At 36.3% G+C, this 21,648-nt stretch overlaps 1 protein-coding gene across 1 annotated transcript in view; it reads right to left on the reverse strand.

Annotated features, from left to right (window-relative positions):
• Window positions 1-981: 981 nt before the first annotated feature.
• LOC138162216 (putative ferric-chelate reductase 1) overlaps window positions 982-21,648 on the reverse strand; it is a 59,821-nt gene continuing 39,154 nt past the window's right edge. The window contains exons 8-16 of the mRNA XM_069089252.1: window positions 19,065-19,206; window positions 17,183-17,299; window positions 15,279-15,391; window positions 13,324-13,407; window positions 9,463-9,560; window positions 7,066-7,124; window positions 4,726-4,863; window positions 4,601-4,626; window positions 982-1,124 (exon numbers count right to left, since the gene is read on the reverse strand). Of these exons, the coding sequence (XP_068945353.1) occupies window positions 1,035-1,124; window positions 4,601-4,626; window positions 4,726-4,863; window positions 7,066-7,124; window positions 9,463-9,560; window positions 13,324-13,407; window positions 15,279-15,391; window positions 17,183-17,299; window positions 19,065-19,206 (867 nt within the window). The 3' untranslated portion in view covers window positions 982-1,034. The remainder of the gene's footprint in view (window positions 1,125-4,600; window positions 4,627-4,725; window positions 4,864-7,065; window positions 7,125-9,462; window positions 9,561-13,323; window positions 13,408-15,278; window positions 15,392-17,182; window positions 17,300-19,064; window positions 19,207-21,648) is intronic.

Consider the following 21,648-nt stretch of genomic DNA (forward strand, 5'->3'; position numbering starts at 1 on the left):
AATCCACCTTCTCTCCCCTCCCATTAAGGGAAAAAAAAAACTCCTGTTACAAACATTTATAATCAAGCAAGACAAATTCCCACATAAGGTGTGCTAAATACACATGCAATACACATATATGTATGCATATGCACACACACACATATGTACACAACTATATGTGTGCACACACACAATATATTTCAATCCACTCTCTCAGTCAGAAGGTAGGTAGCATGCTTTATTATTAGTCCTCTGGAATCATGTTTGGTCATTGCCTTGAACAGAGTTTCTAAGGTTTTCAAATTTGTCTTTAGAATATTGTTGTTATTATACAAATTGTTCTCCTGGTTCTACTTGCTTCCCTCTTCATCAATTCATACAAGTCTTCCCAAGTTTCTCGGAAACCATCCCCTTCATCATTTTTAGAGCTCCAACAATATTTCACTGTTTGTGTTCATAGGGTTCCTTTTCCTCTTTCTTTAACCTCTTTGGTATATAGACCAAGTAATCATATTGTGGAGGAAATAGGTAAGCAGTTTAATAATTCTGATAGTTCCATACTCAAGGACCTTCTCCTATGTGAGACCTTTTCTGGCCAATAACAGCCATTGCTGTTATTCTGCCCTTCTCTTACCTTTTCTTTTGTATCTACTTTCATGTGTCCACATTGTCTCCCCTGAAAGAAGGCAAATTCCTCAAGGGTAGAGCTATTTACCTTTTATCTTTGTAACCCCACCACTCAGCACCATGCTTGGCACTTAATAAATGCTTGATGACTGATTGAATCATAAAAATGAATGTCCAATTATATATAGAAATACATATGATAAAAATGGCAAAGACAAAATTCAAGAAAAAGAAATGGCAGGAGAACCAGGAGAAGACTTATATAATAACAATATTATGAAGACAAAAAAAACCAACTTGAAATACTTAGAAACTCTTTTCAAATTGTTTATTTCTCTAGTTTTCATTAGGTGGAAAAATTAGACAACATGATAATGATTCTCAGAATCTTCGTTTAATAAAAAAAATGGGTGAAGGTCCTTTCTCTAGGATTGTCCAATTCCAACAATCAGGGTTATTACAAATATGAGGTTTCCACACAGGTAAACTAATACCAGCATTTTTTCATTTTTTATCTGAGAAAGGAAGAAAAAGTCAGTTAAACATTCCCTTTGCAAATCTGTTTCTAAGATGATATATTATTTCTAATGTTTCTTCTAGCTGCAAATTCTACAATACTATGAAAACTCTGCTAGAAATTCTACTAGAATAGACATCTGGTAGAAGATGTCATAGCATTTTTACATCTAGTAGATAAAGGTATAGTTCTACTTTGGCAGCCACTTAACTAAATGGAGAAAGATTGGACAGTTTTAGTTTTATATTCAAAGTTTTAGGACTTTGAATAAAACAAAATGCATTTCATTTTCAGTGATACCCAAATAATGGAATAGTCAATGAGTAAGGTGGCCTCAACATGAGAACCGCCTCTGTGGGTTTTAACCTCTTTCATTTACCTGAGGCTTAAGTGTCAGAGGTATAATTTGAACCCAGACCTATCATTTTTTTCAGTCATATGATGAAAAGAAACCAAGATGCCTAAAATAACTGCTAATGACTAAAATTTATAGACTATGAACTTGTCCCACATGACAAAGATTTAAATTCAGAGGATCCCAGTTCAGATCTCGAATTCACCTCTAGACAATTTATTTTAAGGAAGTGGAGTATTTTACAAGGATACAAATCATAAATTGGGTAATTGTTCTTTCTTATTAGGACCATGCTACCAGATGTTTCAGTGTTTAACCCTAACACTCTGCAGACACCTGGGGGATGAAGGGTGGAGTAGGGGGGGTCAGCACTTGGACCAAGCATGTATGTGCAGACCTGTATACTCCCCCACCCCCATACTTAGGATCATCCCCACCAAAATCCTCCCACCTCCACAGCAGAATTTGAGGTTACTACTAATGACTTATGCTAGTCACAGTTTCCCAGGGACTCACTTTTCATATCTGTAAAATGAGCAGCTTGGCCAATGGAAAGACAGCACTATCATGATTTCTGAGGCTGGATGGTGAAATGTTATTCCTACATCTCTTATTAGAGGCAGGTACAAAATGAGATATTTTCGGATATGGCCTATGTTTTGCTGAATGGTCCCTTTTGTTTTTTTTGAATTAAGGAAGTTGGTCAACAAACATTTATTAAGCACCTACTAAGTGTCAGGCATTGTGCTAAGCACTAGGGATACAGAAAGAAGAAAAAAAGGTAGTCCCTGCCCTCAAGGAATTCACAACAAACTATATAAGGAATGGGTTAGTAATGGTATTTAAATTAAGAGCATCAATAAAATATTTCTTTTTAAAAATTTAATAAAATATTTTTTTAAAAAAGAAAATACAAAAAAAGAGGCAGCTGAGTTTGATGCCTTCCTCCCTCCCACTCCTTTTGAGGTCTAAGCTTTATAGATTTTATGATTTGGGGAGGGTAAATTTCCCCTTGCTAACTTTTTCAAAGTTGGGAAGAATTGTCATATGTAAGAAGGATTAATCTCTCTCTTTGATGAAATACAACTAGAAACAATGGATAGAAAATGAAGAAGCAGAATTAGCCTCTATGTAAAGTCAACTTTCCTAATAATTAGAGATGTACCAATGTAGACTGGACTTAATTGGAATTAGTGCCTCCTCTCTCTTTGGAACACTTTCAGAAAGGACTGGATGGCACCATTTGGTAGATATGTTGTGGAAGGGATCCTCATTCAGGTGAAGACTGGACTATATCTGGCTAAATGGGCCTACTTAATGTTCCTCTCATTCACTCTTTCCCATACTTAAAAAGCACTCTCCCTTTAAGGATTCTTCTTGTTGTTAGGTCATTTTCTTTTTCTTTTTTTTTTTTTTAGGTGTAAAACCTTAGAGCCTTTTAATGTTACACATACATTTGGCAATTGCTGGTGTCAGAGTGATTTAAAATAAATGACAGAATCTTTGGTTCTAGATAAGAACTTTAATCCTTTCCCATATCATGGACTTCTCAGGCACTGAGCAAATTTGAAAAGCATGAACTTTATAGGTATATTGTCAGTGAGTATGGTCAAATAACTGAAAGACAGAACCACTGTTATTTAGGGACCCTTTCAAACGGTTTTCTTCTAAAGAGATGAATCACAGGTGAGATCACTTAATGTAGCATACACTACTCATACCAATCATATACTAACAATAATAGAGATAATTCTAATGATTTTAGAAATTTATTTTTAAATGAGAGGTAACTGACATATTGGATAGAGAAATGAGGTTGGAGTCAGTCAACAAGTATTTATTAAGCTCTTACCTCGTATTAGGTACAGTGCTTGGAATACAAAGACAAAAATACAGTCCCTGCCCTCAAGAAACTCACATTCTAATGAGATTGAAGAAGACCTGAGTTCAGTTCATGCTTGTGACACATGCTTGTGACATACTTGTCCAGTGTGACTCTGGAAAAGTCATTTAACTTCCCAATACTCCAGTAAATTCTCAAAGACTCTGAGTTATAAAACTATAAGGAGTTGACCTATATTGATAGGGGTAGTTTCTGTTAGGTCATTTTCAGTAGTATTCAACTCTCTGTGACCCCATTTAGGGTTTTCCTTGGCAAAGATACTGGAGACATTTGCCATTTCCTTCTCTAACTTATTTTATAGATGAAGAAACTGAGGCAAACAGCTAAGTCACTTGCCCAGGTCACCCTAATGAGTGTCAGAGGGAATATCTGAACTTGGGTCTTCCAGAGTCCAGGGCCTCTGCTCTATCTACCATGCCACCTAGTTGCCCTCTTAGAATTCTTGGTTTCCTGTAAGACTCACCCTGACCTCAATCTTCTATATCACTGGCATTAAACTCAAATAGAAATGGGGGCCACTATTCTGTACATAAGGATCTTTGTGGGCCATATAGTGACTTGGTTGTTTTTTGTGTGTGTGTGTGATAGTTTTAAGATGTAATGTTATCTTGTAATAAAAATAAATTTTAATTAATTTTGTTAAGTATCTACCAATTGCACTTTTTCCAAATTACATTTGGTTCTGGCTGTACTCACAAATGTTTTGGGCTACATGTCTGACACCTCTGTCCTACCTGATACCCTTCCTACAATTGCCACCAACTACTAGTGCTTTCCCCTCACCCCCATGGTTATTTGGTTCTTTGTTCTGTATATCCCTGTGCACATGCATGTCTGCCCCAGTTAGAACAGAAGTTTTTTGAAGGCAGGAATTATTTGACTTTTGCCTTTGTACCTGCACTTCAGCATACTGTCTGACACATAGTAGGTACTTTATAAATATTTACTGATTGATACTACGAACAGTTTCTTTAAACTAGTTTGTTTTCTTATTTATAATATAATTTCTCAGAGGCCTCTTTTCTTCCTTCTATTCTGTATTACACCTGCAACCAAACAATAAATTCTAGCCTTATCTAAGTGACATAAATTTCAAATTACTGGAGCAGGGATATGTTTATTGATCAGATATTTTAAAGTTGGACTGGATAACCCCAGAGGAGATTTTGTAGTCCAGTAAGAAAAATCAGTGTTGCTGTAAAAGCAAAGACTTTACCTTTCTTTTTGGGTTTTCATCACCATCTGAAAAAGAGAACCATCAAAATTAATGGAAATAAAGATGAATAATTTTGCCAAGCAAGTGAATTTTGTTGCCTCTCAAGTAGTTTAAGTTGTCCTTACTTTTCCTCCAAAAATAAACATGTGCATAGAATAGCACATCTCTTAGTATTTCCCAGCCAAATAATCCTCCCATCACTTTTTCCATCCATCCATTGGCAGATGCATCAACACTCTGCAATCCTAGAAATATAACAGCAACTAAAAAGAAAGGGAAATCATGGTTAAGGTAAATAATGATCTCTTTTGACTTTACACAAAATTATTCAGGCAAAGTTAGGTGGGGTTTTTTTTTGCAGTCTAGTTACAAAATATTGAAAATGAAAACCACTAGATGTGTTAAACTACATTTTGATTTACTCACTGTTGACATGAACATGGGGAACATGTATAGAGTTCTACTTTCAGGAAGGCCTGAGTACAAATCTGTCTTCAGACACCTGCTAGCTGTATGATCCTGGGCAATAATACAATTAATTTCTCTGTGTCTCAATTTCTTCTTCTATAAAATGGGTTATAGTAATACCACCTATTTCCCAGGATTGTTGTGAGGATAAAATGAAATCATATTGGGGTGGCCAGGTAGCACAGCGAGTAAGAGCACTGGCCCCAGAGTCGGGATGACCTGGGATGGAATACGAGCTCACACACTTAGCACCCACCCAGAAACACCTGGCCGTTTAACCTTGAGCGAGTTATTTAACCCCAATTGCTTAGGGGTGGCCAGGTGGCACAGTAAGAGCACCGGCCCCAGAGCTGGGATGACCTAGGATCGAATCCTGGCTCTGATACTTGGTACCACACCCAGAAATAACTGGCTGTGTAACCTTGAGCAAGTTACTTAACCCCAATTGCTTAAAAAAAATGAAATCATATTTGTAAAGTGCTTTGTAAGCCTTAAAGTACTATATAAATGCCATCTATTATAAAAATGCTAGTCATTATTTATTGTCTTTTTCTGTGGTAAACTACCTTGCACATAGTCTGACATTTAATAGATGCTTAATAAATATCTACTGATATGAATTAAGTAGATTAAATATAAGTTAATCTATCAGCTGTGAAGAAATCTATATAGAAATAAACAATTCTGAGAGTCTTTTCTTCCTTCTCCAACCCTTGAGTGAAAAAGGTAAGAGTATTCTTTTTTTTTTTTAAAAGCAATTGGGGTTAAGTAACTTGCTCAAGGTTACATGGCCAGTTATTTCTGGGTGTGGTGCTAAGTATCAGAGTCCGGATTCGATCCTAGGTCATCCCAACTCTGGGGGTGGTACTCTTACTCACTGTACCACCTGGCCACCCTTAAGCAATTTGGATTAAGTAACTTGCTCAAGATTACACGGCCAGGTGTTTCTGGGTGGGTACTAAGTGTCTGAGCCTGGATTAGATCCCAGGTCATCCCGACTCTGAGGCCAGTGCTCTTACTCGCTGTGCTACCTGGCCACCCCAAGAGTATTCTTTATATTTCCATTTTCTAAGATGGCGTACAAGTTAATAGGAACAAACTGACCCTTCACTTTGGGGTGACAATTTCTATGTCAAAAATGAATAACCGGAGTCAGAGCCAAGATGGTGGAGTAGAAGGACAAACTTGGCATGGGCTCCTGCTCCAATACTTCCAATAAATACATGTAAAAAATGACTCTAGGGGCAGCTAGGTGGTGCAGTGAATAGAGCACTGGCCCTGAAGTCAGAAGGACCTGAATTCAAATCCGGCCTCAGATACTTGACACACATAATAGCTGTGTGACCTTGGGCAAGTCACTTAACCCCAATTGTCTTACCTTCCCCCTCCAAAAAAAAAAAGGCAAAAAAAAAAAGACTAGACAATCTCTAGAGCTACAGAACCCACAAAGTGACATTAATAACCAACAAATAATTTTCTAAACTTCTATGGATTTGAAATTAAGATTCCTTGCTTCTTTTGATTTTCTTAATATTAAAAATTCATTTTTTTCATAGGTTATAGATTTTCCATGTTAAATGAAGTTCTTTTAAAATAAGATCTGGCTCTAAAACAGATCCCACTTTTTCTTTTGAAGTTCATTCTATGGGAAACTTTGCTTTCTTAACTGGTTCAATGCTTGTTGAAGAGGTGCTTTAAAGTATCAAGCCACTGGCAGTGAAAAAACTCTTCAGGTACACTTAATATTTTTCTGTTGTGCTAGCTAACAAAAAGATTGTGAGGAATTAATTGACTACTTATGGGGAAAACTGTGCTTTATGATAAAATGTGTGTATCTGTGACTTGGAAACTTTTCCAATGACACTCAAATGAAAACTTATGTTGTATAATGACATGTTAATTTAATATCTAAATATCAAAAATCATTTCAGGTTAATAGCTTCAGAATATCCAGGAACTCAAAAAAAGATTTACATATACAAAGTTGAAGTAGTTACCTGACAAAATCCTTAATACAAAACCATTTAGACCATGGAACCAATTAAAGAAAACTCTCCTATAGAAACAATAAAAATAATATAAGGTTTGTATTTTACTTTTAATAACATTTTTGAATTTTACTTTATGCTATATATACAAGGAAATTAATGAAATTATCTGGGGCTATTTTTATTTTTGCAAAAAGACACAGAATTAAATCTGTGCTTTGTTTTTTATTGGTTCTTTTTTTTTCTCCTTCATGGAAATCTTTATTCTTATTCCTCCAATTAGAGAAGTTTTTGGATCAGTATGACCTGAATTCTATATACATAAGTCCTTTAGTCCAATGGGACTAAGAAATGCTTGTAAGGATTACTGGCAGGACATAAGACTTAGATAGGTAGAGAAAAAATTGACATGGGAAAGGAAACAAAAGGGGGAAAAGAAAATAGAAAAAAAAAAGATTTACAGGGTTTGCGCTATGTCCCTCTTTCTATTGGAGTAAGCCATACATTAAATGGAAGTTTCTTTTCCTTCCTATAATACAAGGAAAAATACTTGAGTGATGTCTTAGAAAGAATGAAGAATTCCTAGGTAGGATGGAGAAAAAATAGAGCCAAGAAGGAAGCAGTGGAATTAAAAGCAGTGCTGTCTTGACTGGGATAGGGGTGAGGGGGTAGAGTGTGATAATTTGGCTTGTTTGGTCAGTGAGATGGTAGGATTTGATGTGGTATGGTCTGGCAGAGGGTGGGTAATGGTCTGGTTTGTCATAAGCTTCATGTAATCATGGTCTTAAAATTTATCATTCTAGTATTTTAAAGTTTGTGAAACATTTTACCTACATGATCTCATTTGAGCTTCACAACACCCTGTGATCTCATTTGAGCTTCACAACACCCTGTGATATAGGTATTACAGGCATTATTGTCTCCATTTTACTGATGTAGAAAATGAGGATCAAGGATGTTAGAGGGTTGACTGATAGACTGATACTAACTTGGGAAAAGTTTCTAGTAGAGTGTCATAAGGTTTACTTCTTGGGCACTGATGTGTTCAATATTTTGACTGATGACTTAAGCAAAGACAAAATTTCAAGATAATACGAAACTGGGAATGATGACTCTTCTGCTCTCACTACTGACCTCTTTGGCTTCCTTTAAGTCCCAACTAAAATATCACCTTCTATAGGAAACCTTTCCGAACTCCTCTTAACTCTAGTGCCTTTCCTCATCATTTCCTATTTATCCTGTATATAGTTGCTTTATATGTATTCATTCACATGTTGTTTTCCCTATTAGATTGTAAACTCCTCGAGGGAAGGGACTATCTTTTGCCTCTTTTTTGGAATCCAGGGCACTTAGCATAGCACCTGGAACATAGTAGGCACTTAATAAATGTTACTGATTAGTTGATGTTGGAAGACAGAATTAGAATAAAAAAATATCTCTATAGACTAGAACAATGAGCTTAATCTAAGGTGGTGAAAATGGGCAAGAACAAATTTAATAGCTACTTATACTTAAGTTAAAAAAATACACAGATAAAGGTTGTTATCCAAATAAGTTATTGTAAGCTTAGGCTTCATTGATAGATTCATATGTTAAGAGATGGGACCTTAGAAAAAAGTAATTGTGTCTGAAACAAGAGAAGTCCTGTTTAGTATATTCTACTGTGCCTTGATTAGGCCATATCTGGAATCCTGAAGTTGGAAACCATATTTAAGAAGGATATTGACAAACTGAAATGTATCTAGAGGAAGGTGACCAGGATGGAGAAAAGTACTAGAATCTAATCTAAATGAAGATTAGCTGAAGGAAATGAAAATATGTAGTATAGAGAAGAGAAAATTTTCCAAAGGGAAAACTGTGATAAGCCATTTTGAGCATTTGAAGAACCATCATGTGGAACGATCTGGCTTAAATATACAGAGCAGAACTAGGAACCGTAGTATGTGGAAGCCAGGGAGACAGATTTAGACTTAATCTAGAAAAAATTTGCAACAATTGGACATATCTAAAAGTGGAATAGGCTGCCTAGTGTTTCTCCTTTCACTGGAGGCAAGGGAAGGCTTGGTAAAAACCTTTCAGACATATTACAGAAGGGAATTTTGCTTAGGTCTGGGTAAGTCTAGGCATCTGCAGTACTTTTAAACTTTTATATTTTATGATTATATTAGGTCATGCAAAATTCCAAAAGCAATTAATGTGATTCAAAAATTGTCCACTCTGCTCCACTATCCCTAATCATTCTAGGTCTACATTTTTTTTTTATTTCTCACATTATTCCCTGAAGTCCTAACTCTCAGCCTTATAATTAATGTTAGTGTATTTCAAGGGTATCTACAATTGGACCATTGGCTAGTCAGGAATTAAATAACTCTTATTTTGAAATTCCCCATTTTAAAGGGTATTTACCTTTTATGATGAGGTGGAGGTCGAAAGAGAGCAATCACTGGTTGAAGGAAAGCCAGCACCATTACAATACAACCAATAATAGGATGAGGCCAATTGCCCTGTACAAGAAATAAATTGCTTATTTTGATAATCTTTTAAGACATTAGTTTTAAGGGGCAGCCAGGTGGCTTAGCGAATAAGAGCACGGGCTCCAGTGTTGGAATGACCTGAAGATCGAATCCCAGGCTCAGACACTCAGCACCACACCCAGAAATAACTGGCCATGTAACCTTGAGCAAGTTACTTAACCCCATTGCTTAAAAAAAAAAGAAATTAGTTTTAAGAGGAATTGTCACTTTCTTAATGCTTTAATTTTACTTTGCTTATTCACACACAGAAGGAAAGAATTGGCAGATAGCACTTAGAATTAACATCTGTTATTGTCTACATAAATGCATGATTTTGTCCAAATGCTAAAGTAGTCCATTTCCCTGTCTGAAATTACAAAAGCAGTTTGTAAGTAACAGTAATATGAGGCTTTTAATGAAAAACATTTTCTTAACATACATGTTTTGGTAAGAAAAGAATGAAATTTGAGGATGATCTCAATATACCGGTTCTATTGTTTGAGAACTGGCTAACTCTTGCCAAATCACTTGACCTGTCAATATCCCAGATAACTAAGATTCTGAGGAGTACAGAAGGTGCTGACCTGCATTGGGAGAGGGAATTAGACCAATAGGCTAGTCCTTATCCCTATTCAAAAGGAGAGGAATCATGTGCCTCAATTTTATCACCTGAAGAAATTTCACTTGCAATCATATAACATTTTTAAACTGTTCTCTTTCTTTTTTCTGATTAAGTGGCCAGTGAAAGACACCTAAACACCATGAGGCAGAGAAATAGAACCTACAAGAGGTAAGTGATTAGGATGGTTATTGAGTTCCTAGAATTCAAAGGAATCATAGAATCCTATAGTTGCAAGGGATTTCAGAATCTATCCCAGAATGACAAAATAGAAAAAAAAACAACAACACCCTCTGTAATACATTTCCAAAGTGCTCCTCTGGTCTCTTCCTAAAGACCTCCAGTAAAAGGAACCCAACTACCTCTCATGAGGTAGACAATTCCAATTGTGTATAGTTCGAATTGTTAGAAAACCTTTTCCTACATTAAGCCTACATCAACCTCTTTGCAACATCCATCACACTACTTATTAAGAATCTGTTAAAAACATAATAGCAAGCAATGGAGATACAAAGACAAAAACAAGTAAACAAGTCTTCCCTCCAGGTATTCTATGACCTTCCATTGCTTGAGCTTAGTTCTGCCCTCTTTTTTTTTTGGAGGGGGAAATGCAGGGCATTTGGGTTAAGTGACTTGCCCAAGGTCACACGGCTAGTAAGTGTTAAGTGTCTGAGGCCAGATTTGAACTCAGGTCCTCCTGACTCCAGGACCAGTGCTCTATTCGCTGTGCCACCTAGCCACCCCAGTTCTGCCCTCTGAGGCCAAGAAAAAGTAAGTGAACTCTTTCTTCCACATGACAGTCCCTTATATCCTTGAAGCCAGCTAGCATGTCTCTTCTGCAAGCCAAATGTTTCTTCAAAGATGTTCAACTGACAAACTAATGAATTTCAAGGATGTCTAGAACTAGGCTATTGGTTAGTAGTGTATTAAATGGCCTTATTATTATTTTTAAATCTCTTCTCACTAGTTTGATTTCTCTCTTCTGGGCATGCTCATCCTTCTCTAAATTGTGGTGCTCCAAACTAAGCAGATATAGTCTGACCAAGGCAGAGTACAATGGAACCAACACCTTTCTTTTTATGAGCATTATGTTCCTCAATTCCATCTAAGACAGCATTTATTTGGCCTACCTGTGATATACACTATTGTTTCATGTTGAACCTGTATGCCCCTAAAACCGTGTATCTTTTCAGACAAATTGTGGTCTAGTAGCATCTCTAAGATCCCATACTTATGAATTTAATACTTCTAAACCCAAATGGGGAACTTTTTTATTTGCCCATATTAAATTTCACCTCATTCAGGGTTACTCATAATTATGACCTAGTAAGATCATCCAGTGAGTTAGAACGATTGCTTCCAACTTTGTACTCTTTCATCAAAAAGTGAGTAAGCAGAGAGTCTACCACTGTAGATCTAGAGATTGGGTGAACATTAGCTAGGAATTTGGTAGAGGAGATTCTAGTTTAGGTATGGATTGAACTAGGTACCCTCTAAGACTTTAAGATTCTGTCATTTCAATTTCTCATGTTTTCACCATCAGGAACAAAAACAGATCTGGGTCCAGAATTGAATGGGAGGAGAATGGGCTGGATTGCCTTTGAGGAATTGTACGGTTCTTTTGGTATCATCAAGTTTTTCCACAAGACCTTCCCCTTCCCTACTTTAAACACACACACACACACACACATACCACTATTCCTCTGGTGTTACCATGTATGGCTATAAATCATACAAGAATCTCTGAAGAATTAAAATAAAGGAACATTTAACAGGCAATGGAGAGGTACCCAGTGAGTGGGCATGAGTGGGCTATAACACACTGCATAATAAGGAAATGCTCAGAAATCACATCAGAAAATGATGTCAGAGAAATGTTTGATGAAAAAAAGAGACATTGGTGAATTTAGTGAAAGCAAGGAGTAACTATGATATCAGGAAAACATGAGGAAGGTCTCCCGACCCAGTATAATGGGTGGATCCCCTGTGGAGTATTTATGGGAGGGCATGGATAAAAAGCCCATGCATGGGCAGGCATTGACAAGTTACAATGACTTGTATCATTGGAAGCAATACCCTACTGTGGAGATCACAGATTTACTGAGGTATGCATTTATCATACAGCTCATCCAGCGAGTTAGAATGATTGATTTTAATAGATTAAGGATTTACAATTTGGAGGAAATACCCACAACAAATCCAGATTTCAACCCCCATTTTTTTTGGGCCATACTGGGTGTTCTTAAAGACCTCTTGCAGCAGAAAAATGTATAACTTAGCCAGTTATTGGCCAACATCACTACACATCACTATTTTAGCAAGTGTAGCAGACATTTCCAATCCTGAAGACACATTGAGGAGAGTACCCTCTCTTTTCATTCCTTACCCCAGCAAACAGAGTCCCAATGGGGGAGAGTTGACCTATTCCTCAAAGAGTTCATCTACGTTCCTGGACCATAGCCAATGGATTTTCCACCCCCAACATCCTCCCCTTCCCCACTACTCTGAAGAGGAGAAAGAGGGCTATCACAAAGTAAATGCTTAATAATTAATTGAGAAATTGAAATTAATATTACAATTAATTAAATTGAAATTAATATCTCTTTCCCTCCTTTAGTGCCACATTTTCAAGTGCCTTGTAGCAAAGAAAAAAATATGGCATCACCTCACCATCATATACCCCTCACCAATTTTGGTCAGGAGTCTAAGGTGTCCATTGCTCCCTTCAATTTATTCATCTTCCTCTCACTGCTCTTTTAGATTTACTGTGACAAATTTAGAAATTTATACATGGAAAAAATTGAGAAGTACTGACCTCAGCTAGAAATACTGATATACTCCAACCTATATCGCACCTATGTGTCATTGTAGATCCCTGGACCTACTTCTTAAAAGAACTTGGAACTAGAGCTGGGGAGGAAAGTAGAAACTTTGGTCCTGCTATCTATTAGATGGCATTTAGCGCAAGTGACTCATGTTTTTTATATAATCTTTTAAATACAATCCCATATTCATCTATGAATCATCAACTATTAATGAAATCAAGATGTAAATAATCAGAACATATTTACAGTTTTGCTCAACACCACAAAATTAATAATTACTCAACAACAATAAAATATAAGATAAACTTACACTCCATCCTTGGACATGTACAAAGGGCAGTATAAAAGCTATCAATGCAAATATCACTGTGAATGTCATCAGAGATCTGTGGACCTAAAAAAAAATGCAACAACACAAAATAAACAAAAAACTTGGCTCTTGCTTTCAGGGAACTCACATTCTAATTTCATTAGTATAGGCAATTCCCAGGTAAGGAAATTCCCTCCACTAAGGAAGGCTGGTACTTTCTCAGTAGATTGTAGTCTTAGAGAGTTGCCTAGGGCACTATGACTTGTTCAGGGATATATCACCAGGGGTTTGTTTACTGGCTCCCACTGGTGTGTGAACATTTACACATTGGAAATTGGCAAATGAAACAAATCAGGACTTGCTTATTTGTTTTGTTGATTCTCTAGACTTAAGAAAGTAACAGAGAAAATGTCGATAAAGCAGGTAAACGTAAAAGTGTGCTATGTATACTTTTTTTTGGAGAGCTGGTTGTTAAACATTTGCCAATGTGTCCTTGATACGTAGCCAGAGTGTCTGAGGAAGGAACTGAACCCAAACTTTCTTGGTTTCAATTTTCTATCCACTGTGCCATGTGGCCAGTTAATCAATTGACAATTTTAGAAAGCTGTTTTTAAAATATCCAAAGGCGCTTTAGTATGTACTGATATTTTTAAAACTCACATTTCTCTAGTGCTTTTAAGGTTTACTGAGTGTTATACTCAAAACAGCCCTGTGGAAGCAGTTAGTTCAGACCCTATCCTCATTTCATAAACAGGGAAACTGGGAGTCAAAGAGATCACATGATGTTCCCAGGGTCACACATAATTACTAGTTAGTAATATAAGCCAAGTCTCGCCTCCAAGCCCAGCCCTCTTTCCAGTACTCATTGTACACTGCCACCTGTGTATATGGAAGCTCGCCCTCCTCCCTTTCAGTTCTTGGTTTGCCTCAAGTCAATTCAAATCCCATTTCTTTCAAGAGACTGATAACCTCTTTCTCCATTGCTAAGGTCTTTCCTTTGAGATCACCTTTCATTTACACTGCATATATTGTGAATGTGGGCAGTTGATAGAGCAGTGGGCCTGAAATCAGGAAGACTCATCTTTCTGAGTTCAAATCTAGCCTCAGACACTTAGTAGCTGTGTGACCCTGGGCAAGTAACTTAAGCCTCTTTGCCTCAGTTTCCTCATCTGTCAAATGAGCTGGAAAAGGAAATGGTGAACCACTACAGTATCTTTGTCAAGAAAACCCCAAATAGAATCATGAAGAATCAGACACAACTGGAAAACGACTTAACAGCCTATCTTGTATCTACATAGTTATTTATGTGTTTTCTCCCCTATTACAAGGTGAGCTCTTTGAGGACAGAAATCATGCTTTACCTTTTTTGTATTTACAGTGCTGCAGACTGACACATAGTAAGTGCCCAGTAAATGATTGTTGACTACTTGATTATAGATTCTCATTAGTCTATCATATGTCTGTCTGTTTCAAGTCAAGGTAAGTCAGCAACATTAATTAGTCACTTATTATGTTCTAGACACTGCTTAGTTTTGGGGACAGAAATGCAAACAAAAAGGAAGACAGTGTCTGTCCTTAAGGAGCTTACATTCTAATGTGGGGAGATAACATATGACTTCAAAACACAATCTGTTAACTAAAAAAAAAATGATTCGCCTGAGTTTGTGATATGTAGCAACTTCAGTTTCTTAATCTGACTTCTCTCTTTTGGTTTTGTAGTATAACTGTATTTACAGCTTAGAAGGAGGTCACTGATATTATAAACTGAACAAATGTAAAGTTTGATAACCTGTAATAAAGGCAAGATAATAATTTACAAGAAAAATCCACAGTGAAGGAAAATAAAAAAGCTTTAGGTGCTGTTGTAAAAGTGGGATAGGTTCATTACTATGACAAATTATGACAGAATACTGGATACATTTTCATATGCTCCACATTCACATTCAATCACAAACCTGAAACCAGAGCTCTTTGCCGAGGACTTGTTTTACCATCACACCTTTCCAGTAATGAGCAAAGACCATGCCTATGCTTCCTGACGTCATCCAGGCAATAAGCATCATAGAACCTGTTTTTAAAAGGACAGAAACAATAATACATTTTTATTTAAGTAGGTCTTATGTTCTGATCAGTTTTCCTGCTATAGTTGTGTTATGCTGTTATTTAAATCTCCTCCTGCTCATTCGGTGTTTATGCTTATAAAGCCCAGTTTATGCTTATGAAATCTCCTGCCTATAGAACAGTAAAGTCCTTTCCTCCACTGAACCCTACCTAGGCCCTTCTCTCTTTAGATGCCCACAAGTCTTCCAGTTATCACTAAGATGGGATAATCATGACGTTAAATAAGAGAACTGATTAATACAGTAAAAATTGGTATTAATGATTTAATTCTGACTCCTGTGATGAGATTTGCCACTCTTCCCTCATTTTTGTGTAATAAAGGAATATGCTTTTAATATAGTCCCTTATTAGAATGTAAATTCCTTGCAAATAGGGATTGTTTCATTTACTGCCTTTGTATCTCCAGTACCAAGCATGGTTTTTGGTATACAGTAGACACTTAATAGGTGCTTTTTGATTAATTTAACTATTTAGGAGGGGAGAAAACCTTATAACCTAACAAGTTGTGTTATATTATTGGATGAACAGTAATTTAAAGGGCTTATGCCCATAAAGAGTGTGAACTGATTCCAGTTTTTACACAATAATCCTAAAGGTATCTCCCTGACACTTTACTCTCCATTATTTACTCTTTTCTTCAATGTGAAAAAAATATATATAACTTCAACTTTCTATTCTGCTAGAGGCAGTTAGGTGGTATGTTGGATAGAGCTGGACCTGGAATTAGCAACCCATATCTTGCTTTAGGCAATTATTAGCTGGGCAAGGTACAACTTCTCTCTGCCCCAGTTTTCTTATCTGTAAAATGGGGATAATAACAACTCTTATCTTCCAGGGTTATATCAAGGATCAAGTGAGATGACACACACATACCATGTTCACACACAAATGTGTGTACTTATACACAGACACACATGCATAATTCTTTGCAACTTAAAATGCTATTTAAAGCTTAAATGCTATTAATATTACTGAACAAATATATGTTTGCTACTAAGCAAATAAAATTAGGGTTGGAAAAGAGCTCTTATCAAGGTAGACATCAAAGTAGACAGATCAACATCCTTCCACAGTACTAAAATTCTTTCTGTTCTGAGTATTTAATAAAGATGTTAACAGAACATATAGCATAGATTCTTCTCTGATTTTTTAATACAAAGTGTTGATATTATTGTTTAGGGAGATCTCTACAGGGAAACTTCTGCTAAAAATACCAATCTGCAAGTATTTTGTAAATAATGGTTTTAGAGAATGCTTTTGGGGAGAGTGGGATTTTGGTAGTGGTTGTGGTGATGGTATATATGCTTTGAGGGGTTAAATATCTAGCCTTAGAGTTACACAGTCAATATATGTTAAAGCTAGGACTTGAATACAGGCTTTTGTAATTCCAAGGTTGCTTTTCTCATCTGTTGACAGTTTTCTTCTAACAATCTCTTATTTATGTCATACCCTTATGTGAATGCTTAATAAACATGAATGAAAGTAAACCACTAAACAAAACCCAAACTCAAAAAAGCTAGATACCACTATTCACCGAACTACTAAGGGCATCTCTCTCATTGCCTTTTCCCTTTGCTCTCCTGGCCAAATATATCAACTTTAAGATACTCTTTAGTTTCTTCTTTAAGCTTTGACTTAATGCAATTAAACCAGTTAAGACGGGTTTAGTAACAAAAAGTTCAAGCAATTCCATTTCTTTATTCATCAGTTAGGGAAAGACTATAAAAAATATACCTACCATGAACTTTAATAAGAATTGGTGTAGATGGGAAGGAACCTTCTGCTTCTGTTGGTTCAGAAATGTTTACTTTCTGAGATGTTATTAAAGGAGTGTTAGGATGTTTCCCTACAGATCCTGCAAATATTAACATTGAAATAGTCAGTATGAAGAGTAGTGAATGCATGTAGGTGTGTAAAGCTCTGACCATCAGGAAAATCTTTGATTTATGTTTTGTTTTTTTTTTAAGCAATCGGGGTTAAGTAACTTGCTCAAGGTTACACGGCCAGTTATTTCTGGGTGTGGTGCTGAGTGTCTGAGCCCGGGATTCGATCTCCAGGTCGTCCCAACACTGGAGCCGGTACTCTTACTCGCTGAGCCACCTGGCTGCCCCTAAGCAATTGGGGTTAAGTAACTTGCTCAAGGTTACACAGCCAGGTGTTTCTGGGTGGGTGCTAAGTGTCTGAACCCGGGATTCGATCTCCAAGTCAGTCTGACGCTGGAGCCGGTGCTCTTACTTGCTGTGCTACCTGGCCACCCCTGATTTATGTTTTAAGAGAATGTGACATTGAGAATGAATTTCACCAAGATAGATGTACCATTATGTTCAGGGGGCGGCTAGGTGGCACAGTGAATAGAGTACCGTCCCTGGAGTCAGGAGGACCTGAGTTCAAATCTGACCTCAGACACAACACAAAAACTAGCTGTGTGACCTTGGGCAAATCACTTAGCCCCAATTGCCCTCCAAAAAGAAAAAAGCATCATGTTCAGGAATATCTACTAATTTAGAACACTAATATTTCATTGATATAAAGATAGATTTAAGGCCTTATAAGCCATAGAATGTATTATATTTTCTTGGATTTGGAGTTATAGTTCTATTTAATTCGGTTCCCTAATGTAGGGAACTGTGGGGAATTACACAAATTACATGTACATGACTTTATCTAAAGTCTTAGGTTTGCTGTAGTTTGTATATGACATTAGGGACATAGATTTTCTGAGTGGGGAGGAAGCTTAAAGATCCTTTAGTTTTAGGGGACCACAAACACGGATGAGAAAAGAATTAGTCTTTATTTCAATATAATTAGTTTCCTTTGTTATAATCCTCTGTATTTTATTTTCTGCAATTAATGATATTATTTTAAGAAGGGGTCACAGGCTTCACTAGACAACCAAAGCGATTCATGCAGGAATGTGCTGAGGTCAGCTCTTCCCAGCTTCAATTGTTAATTTTTTTAGTATATTTACAATTTGACAATCAGCAAATGCTACAAATCAGACTATTTATTTCCTCATGGAGTCTCTTGGACAGCCCTGCAGAATTGCTGGGATCCATGAAACACAGCTGAGCAATCATTGCATCAATTTATTCATTCTTGTATTAGGTCTCCTTAAAAAGATGGGAGAGGTGGGAAGATTGGGAAAAACAATTTTTCTTATTTTTGTATTTTTCCCATTCATCACTGAAGTCTACAACCAGTGGGTCTATAAAACAGAAAATGACAGGGGTGACAATAATACCAATAAAAAAAAAGAAGTATCTTTAATAATTCTAAAAAAAACCCAAACCCTTCAGTTGTGTGGACTCTTTGAGATCTTTCTAAAGCTCTGAAAAACATAGTTTGTTTTGCTTTTTGATAAAATCACAGGATAACTTTCTATGTTAAAAACAAACTAAAAATGCAAAAGATAATCAAAGATATAAACAGAAGAAATAGTAAAATACGGGAAAGGAATAAAGGGCAGAATATTTAAAAGGGCCATTTTAAGGTTTGCAAAGGATCCTTTTTTTCCCCCTTTACCTAAAGCGGGAACATCCCATCTTACCATTGTTGTTATAAGGGAAGCATGGTGGCATGTCCCATGGAAGCTTATATAAATTTGGATGAATGTCACTCACCATCCCGAACTGGTCCCAAAGTCAGAAAAACATAATAGAGGCCATCAGAATCATTTTGTTCAATTGATATGGGATTGCTAGTGATGAAACTGCATTTGATGACACCATTGTCGAAAGATGTTTCTATGTTCTTCACTTCACCCTATAACAAGGTAGACAGATGATTACTGTATTTGCCAGCTGCTTTATTTCCATTAGAAAACTCTCTGAAATACTGTACTTAATTTTTTTTTAAGTTTCACCTTTATTTTTTCAAGTTTCACTTATCATCTCTCCAGTGAAAACATTATAAAGCACAATCAAAAAAATGTTTTTGGCATTACAGGAATACCTCATTTTAAGCAAGCAAATACTGATTGACAAAAGCAAATAATGCTTGTGTGTGTCTGTGTGTATGTGTTTTATTCTACAAAACACTGAGCTACCCTACATTATCTCATTGGATCAGATAGGTAGGAGAGATATCCATTTTATGGATGAGGAAAAGGAAGACCAAAGAGCAAAAATGATTTGTCCACGGTGTCAGGGCTAGAAAGCCAGGGTGTCAAAACCAGGGCTAGAACCTATTCCAGTTTAATTTGAATGATAGGAATGCTTGCATCATGTTTATTTGGATATACGGATCACTATATAAAGCACTTTGCAAATTTAAAGCAGCATATTTGATGTTAAATATTAATAATAACATTTATATGGTACTTGAAATGTTATCTTATTTAATCCTTAATTTTTTTTCCACTTGAAATAGGTTTCAAATAGCAAAAAGCCAGTTTATATGCAACTTCTCAAAAGCATAGTTTTAAAGTGAGGCACACCTTGTCTGTAGCTATTTAACTCCATTTTAGGACCATCTCATGAGGCTGAGAGTTTTTATAGCTTTACTTTCAATACCATGGGAAAAAAAAAACATCATTTTATACATCTTCCAAAACTACATAAATGGGCTATTTAAATTATTTCTTTGTTGGACAGTGTAACCTTGTTCTGCTGCATTCTGTGAGTATATACAGGACTTCTAATTATAGCAGACCTGGGTAAGTACAAATTAATCAGCACTATTTTTGTAGTCAGAGTACTAGGGTTCAAATTCCACCTCTGACCTTGAGCAAATCACCGAACTTCTCAAAGACTTACTTTGCTCATTTGGACAATGAGGGGGGTTGGATTAAATGATCTTTGAAGTCTATCCTAGCTCTAAATCTATGGTGACTATCATAAAAATCTTCATAGTTATTCATTAGTAGTAACACAGAGCTGTTGTAAGGGTCAAAAGAGATAACATTTCAAGCACTATATAAATGTTATTATTAATTTTTAACATTTATATGTTGCTTCAAGTTTTGCAAAGCGCTTTATATAGCCATCAGTGTTTGATCTTGTAATAGTAATGGAATTTGAAGACTCCCTTGTATTAGCAAGTAAACAGGTACTTAGCACTTAATTTCAAGTTAATTATATCAAGCCTTTGTTAAAAAACAGAAGGTAGGAACCTGTGGGTTTTTTTTTAAGATTTAAATTTATTTATTTATTTTTAGTTCTCAACATTCATTTCCACAAGATTTTGAGTTATAGTTTTTTCTCCCAATCTTTCCCCTACCTTCCTCCCCAAAATAGCAAGCCCACTGAATACCTCTTCCCCCTATCTGTTCTTCCCTATATTCTCACTCATCAACTCCCTAACTTTCTAGCAGGACAAGATGGACCTCTATACCCCAGTGCCTGTACATCTTATTTCCCAGTTGCATGTAAAAAACACATTAAAAAAATTGATTTTAAATATTTGAGTTCCAGATTTTTTTCCCTTCCTTCCTCCTCACCTGCCCCCACTGGGAAGACAAGCAATTCAATATAGATTGAACATGTGCAGTTACCAAATCATTTCCATAGTTGTCATATTGTGAAAGACCAACTATATTTCCCTCCATCCTATCCTGCATCCCACTTATTCCATTTTCTCCTTTGACCCTATCCCTTTTCAAAAATGTTTGCTTCTAATTATCCTCTCCCCCAATCTGCCCTTCCTTCTATCATCTCCCCCTATCACCTACCCACTATTTTCCTGTAGGGTAAGATACCCAATTGAGTGTGTATGTTATTCCTACCTTAAGCCAAATTCAATGAGAATAAGTTTGTTCCATTCCCTTTCACCTTCCTGTTCTTCCCCTCCAACAGTTTTCTTTTGCCTCTTTTTATATGAGATAATTTACCCTAATCTATCTCCTCTTTCTTCCTTCCCCCAATAAATTCCTCTCTCACCTCTTAATTTGATGTTTTAGATATCATCCCTTCATATTAAACTCATCCTTTGCTCTCTATGTATACATGAACATACATATGCCCACACTCATATATATATTTATATACACATACACGCTCCTATACACACATATATATGTATACATACATATACACACACACATATATATTCCCTTCAACTATCCTCATATGGAGAACAGCTTTATGAGCTACTATTATTTTTCCATGTAGGAATGTAAATAGTTCAACCTTAATAAGTTCCTTATGATTTCTTTTTCCTGTTTACCTTCTCATGCTTCTCTTACTTCTTGTATCTAAAAGTCAAATT

Source organism: Petaurus breviceps, unplaced genomic scaffold (genome assembly GCF_028583685.1).
Source record: "Petaurus breviceps papuanus isolate PSGF00001 unplaced genomic scaffold, PetGlider_PUasm1.0 186, whole genome shotgun sequence".
Classification (NCBI taxonomy): Eukaryota; Metazoa; Chordata; class Mammalia; order Diprotodontia; family Petauridae; genus Petaurus; species Petaurus breviceps.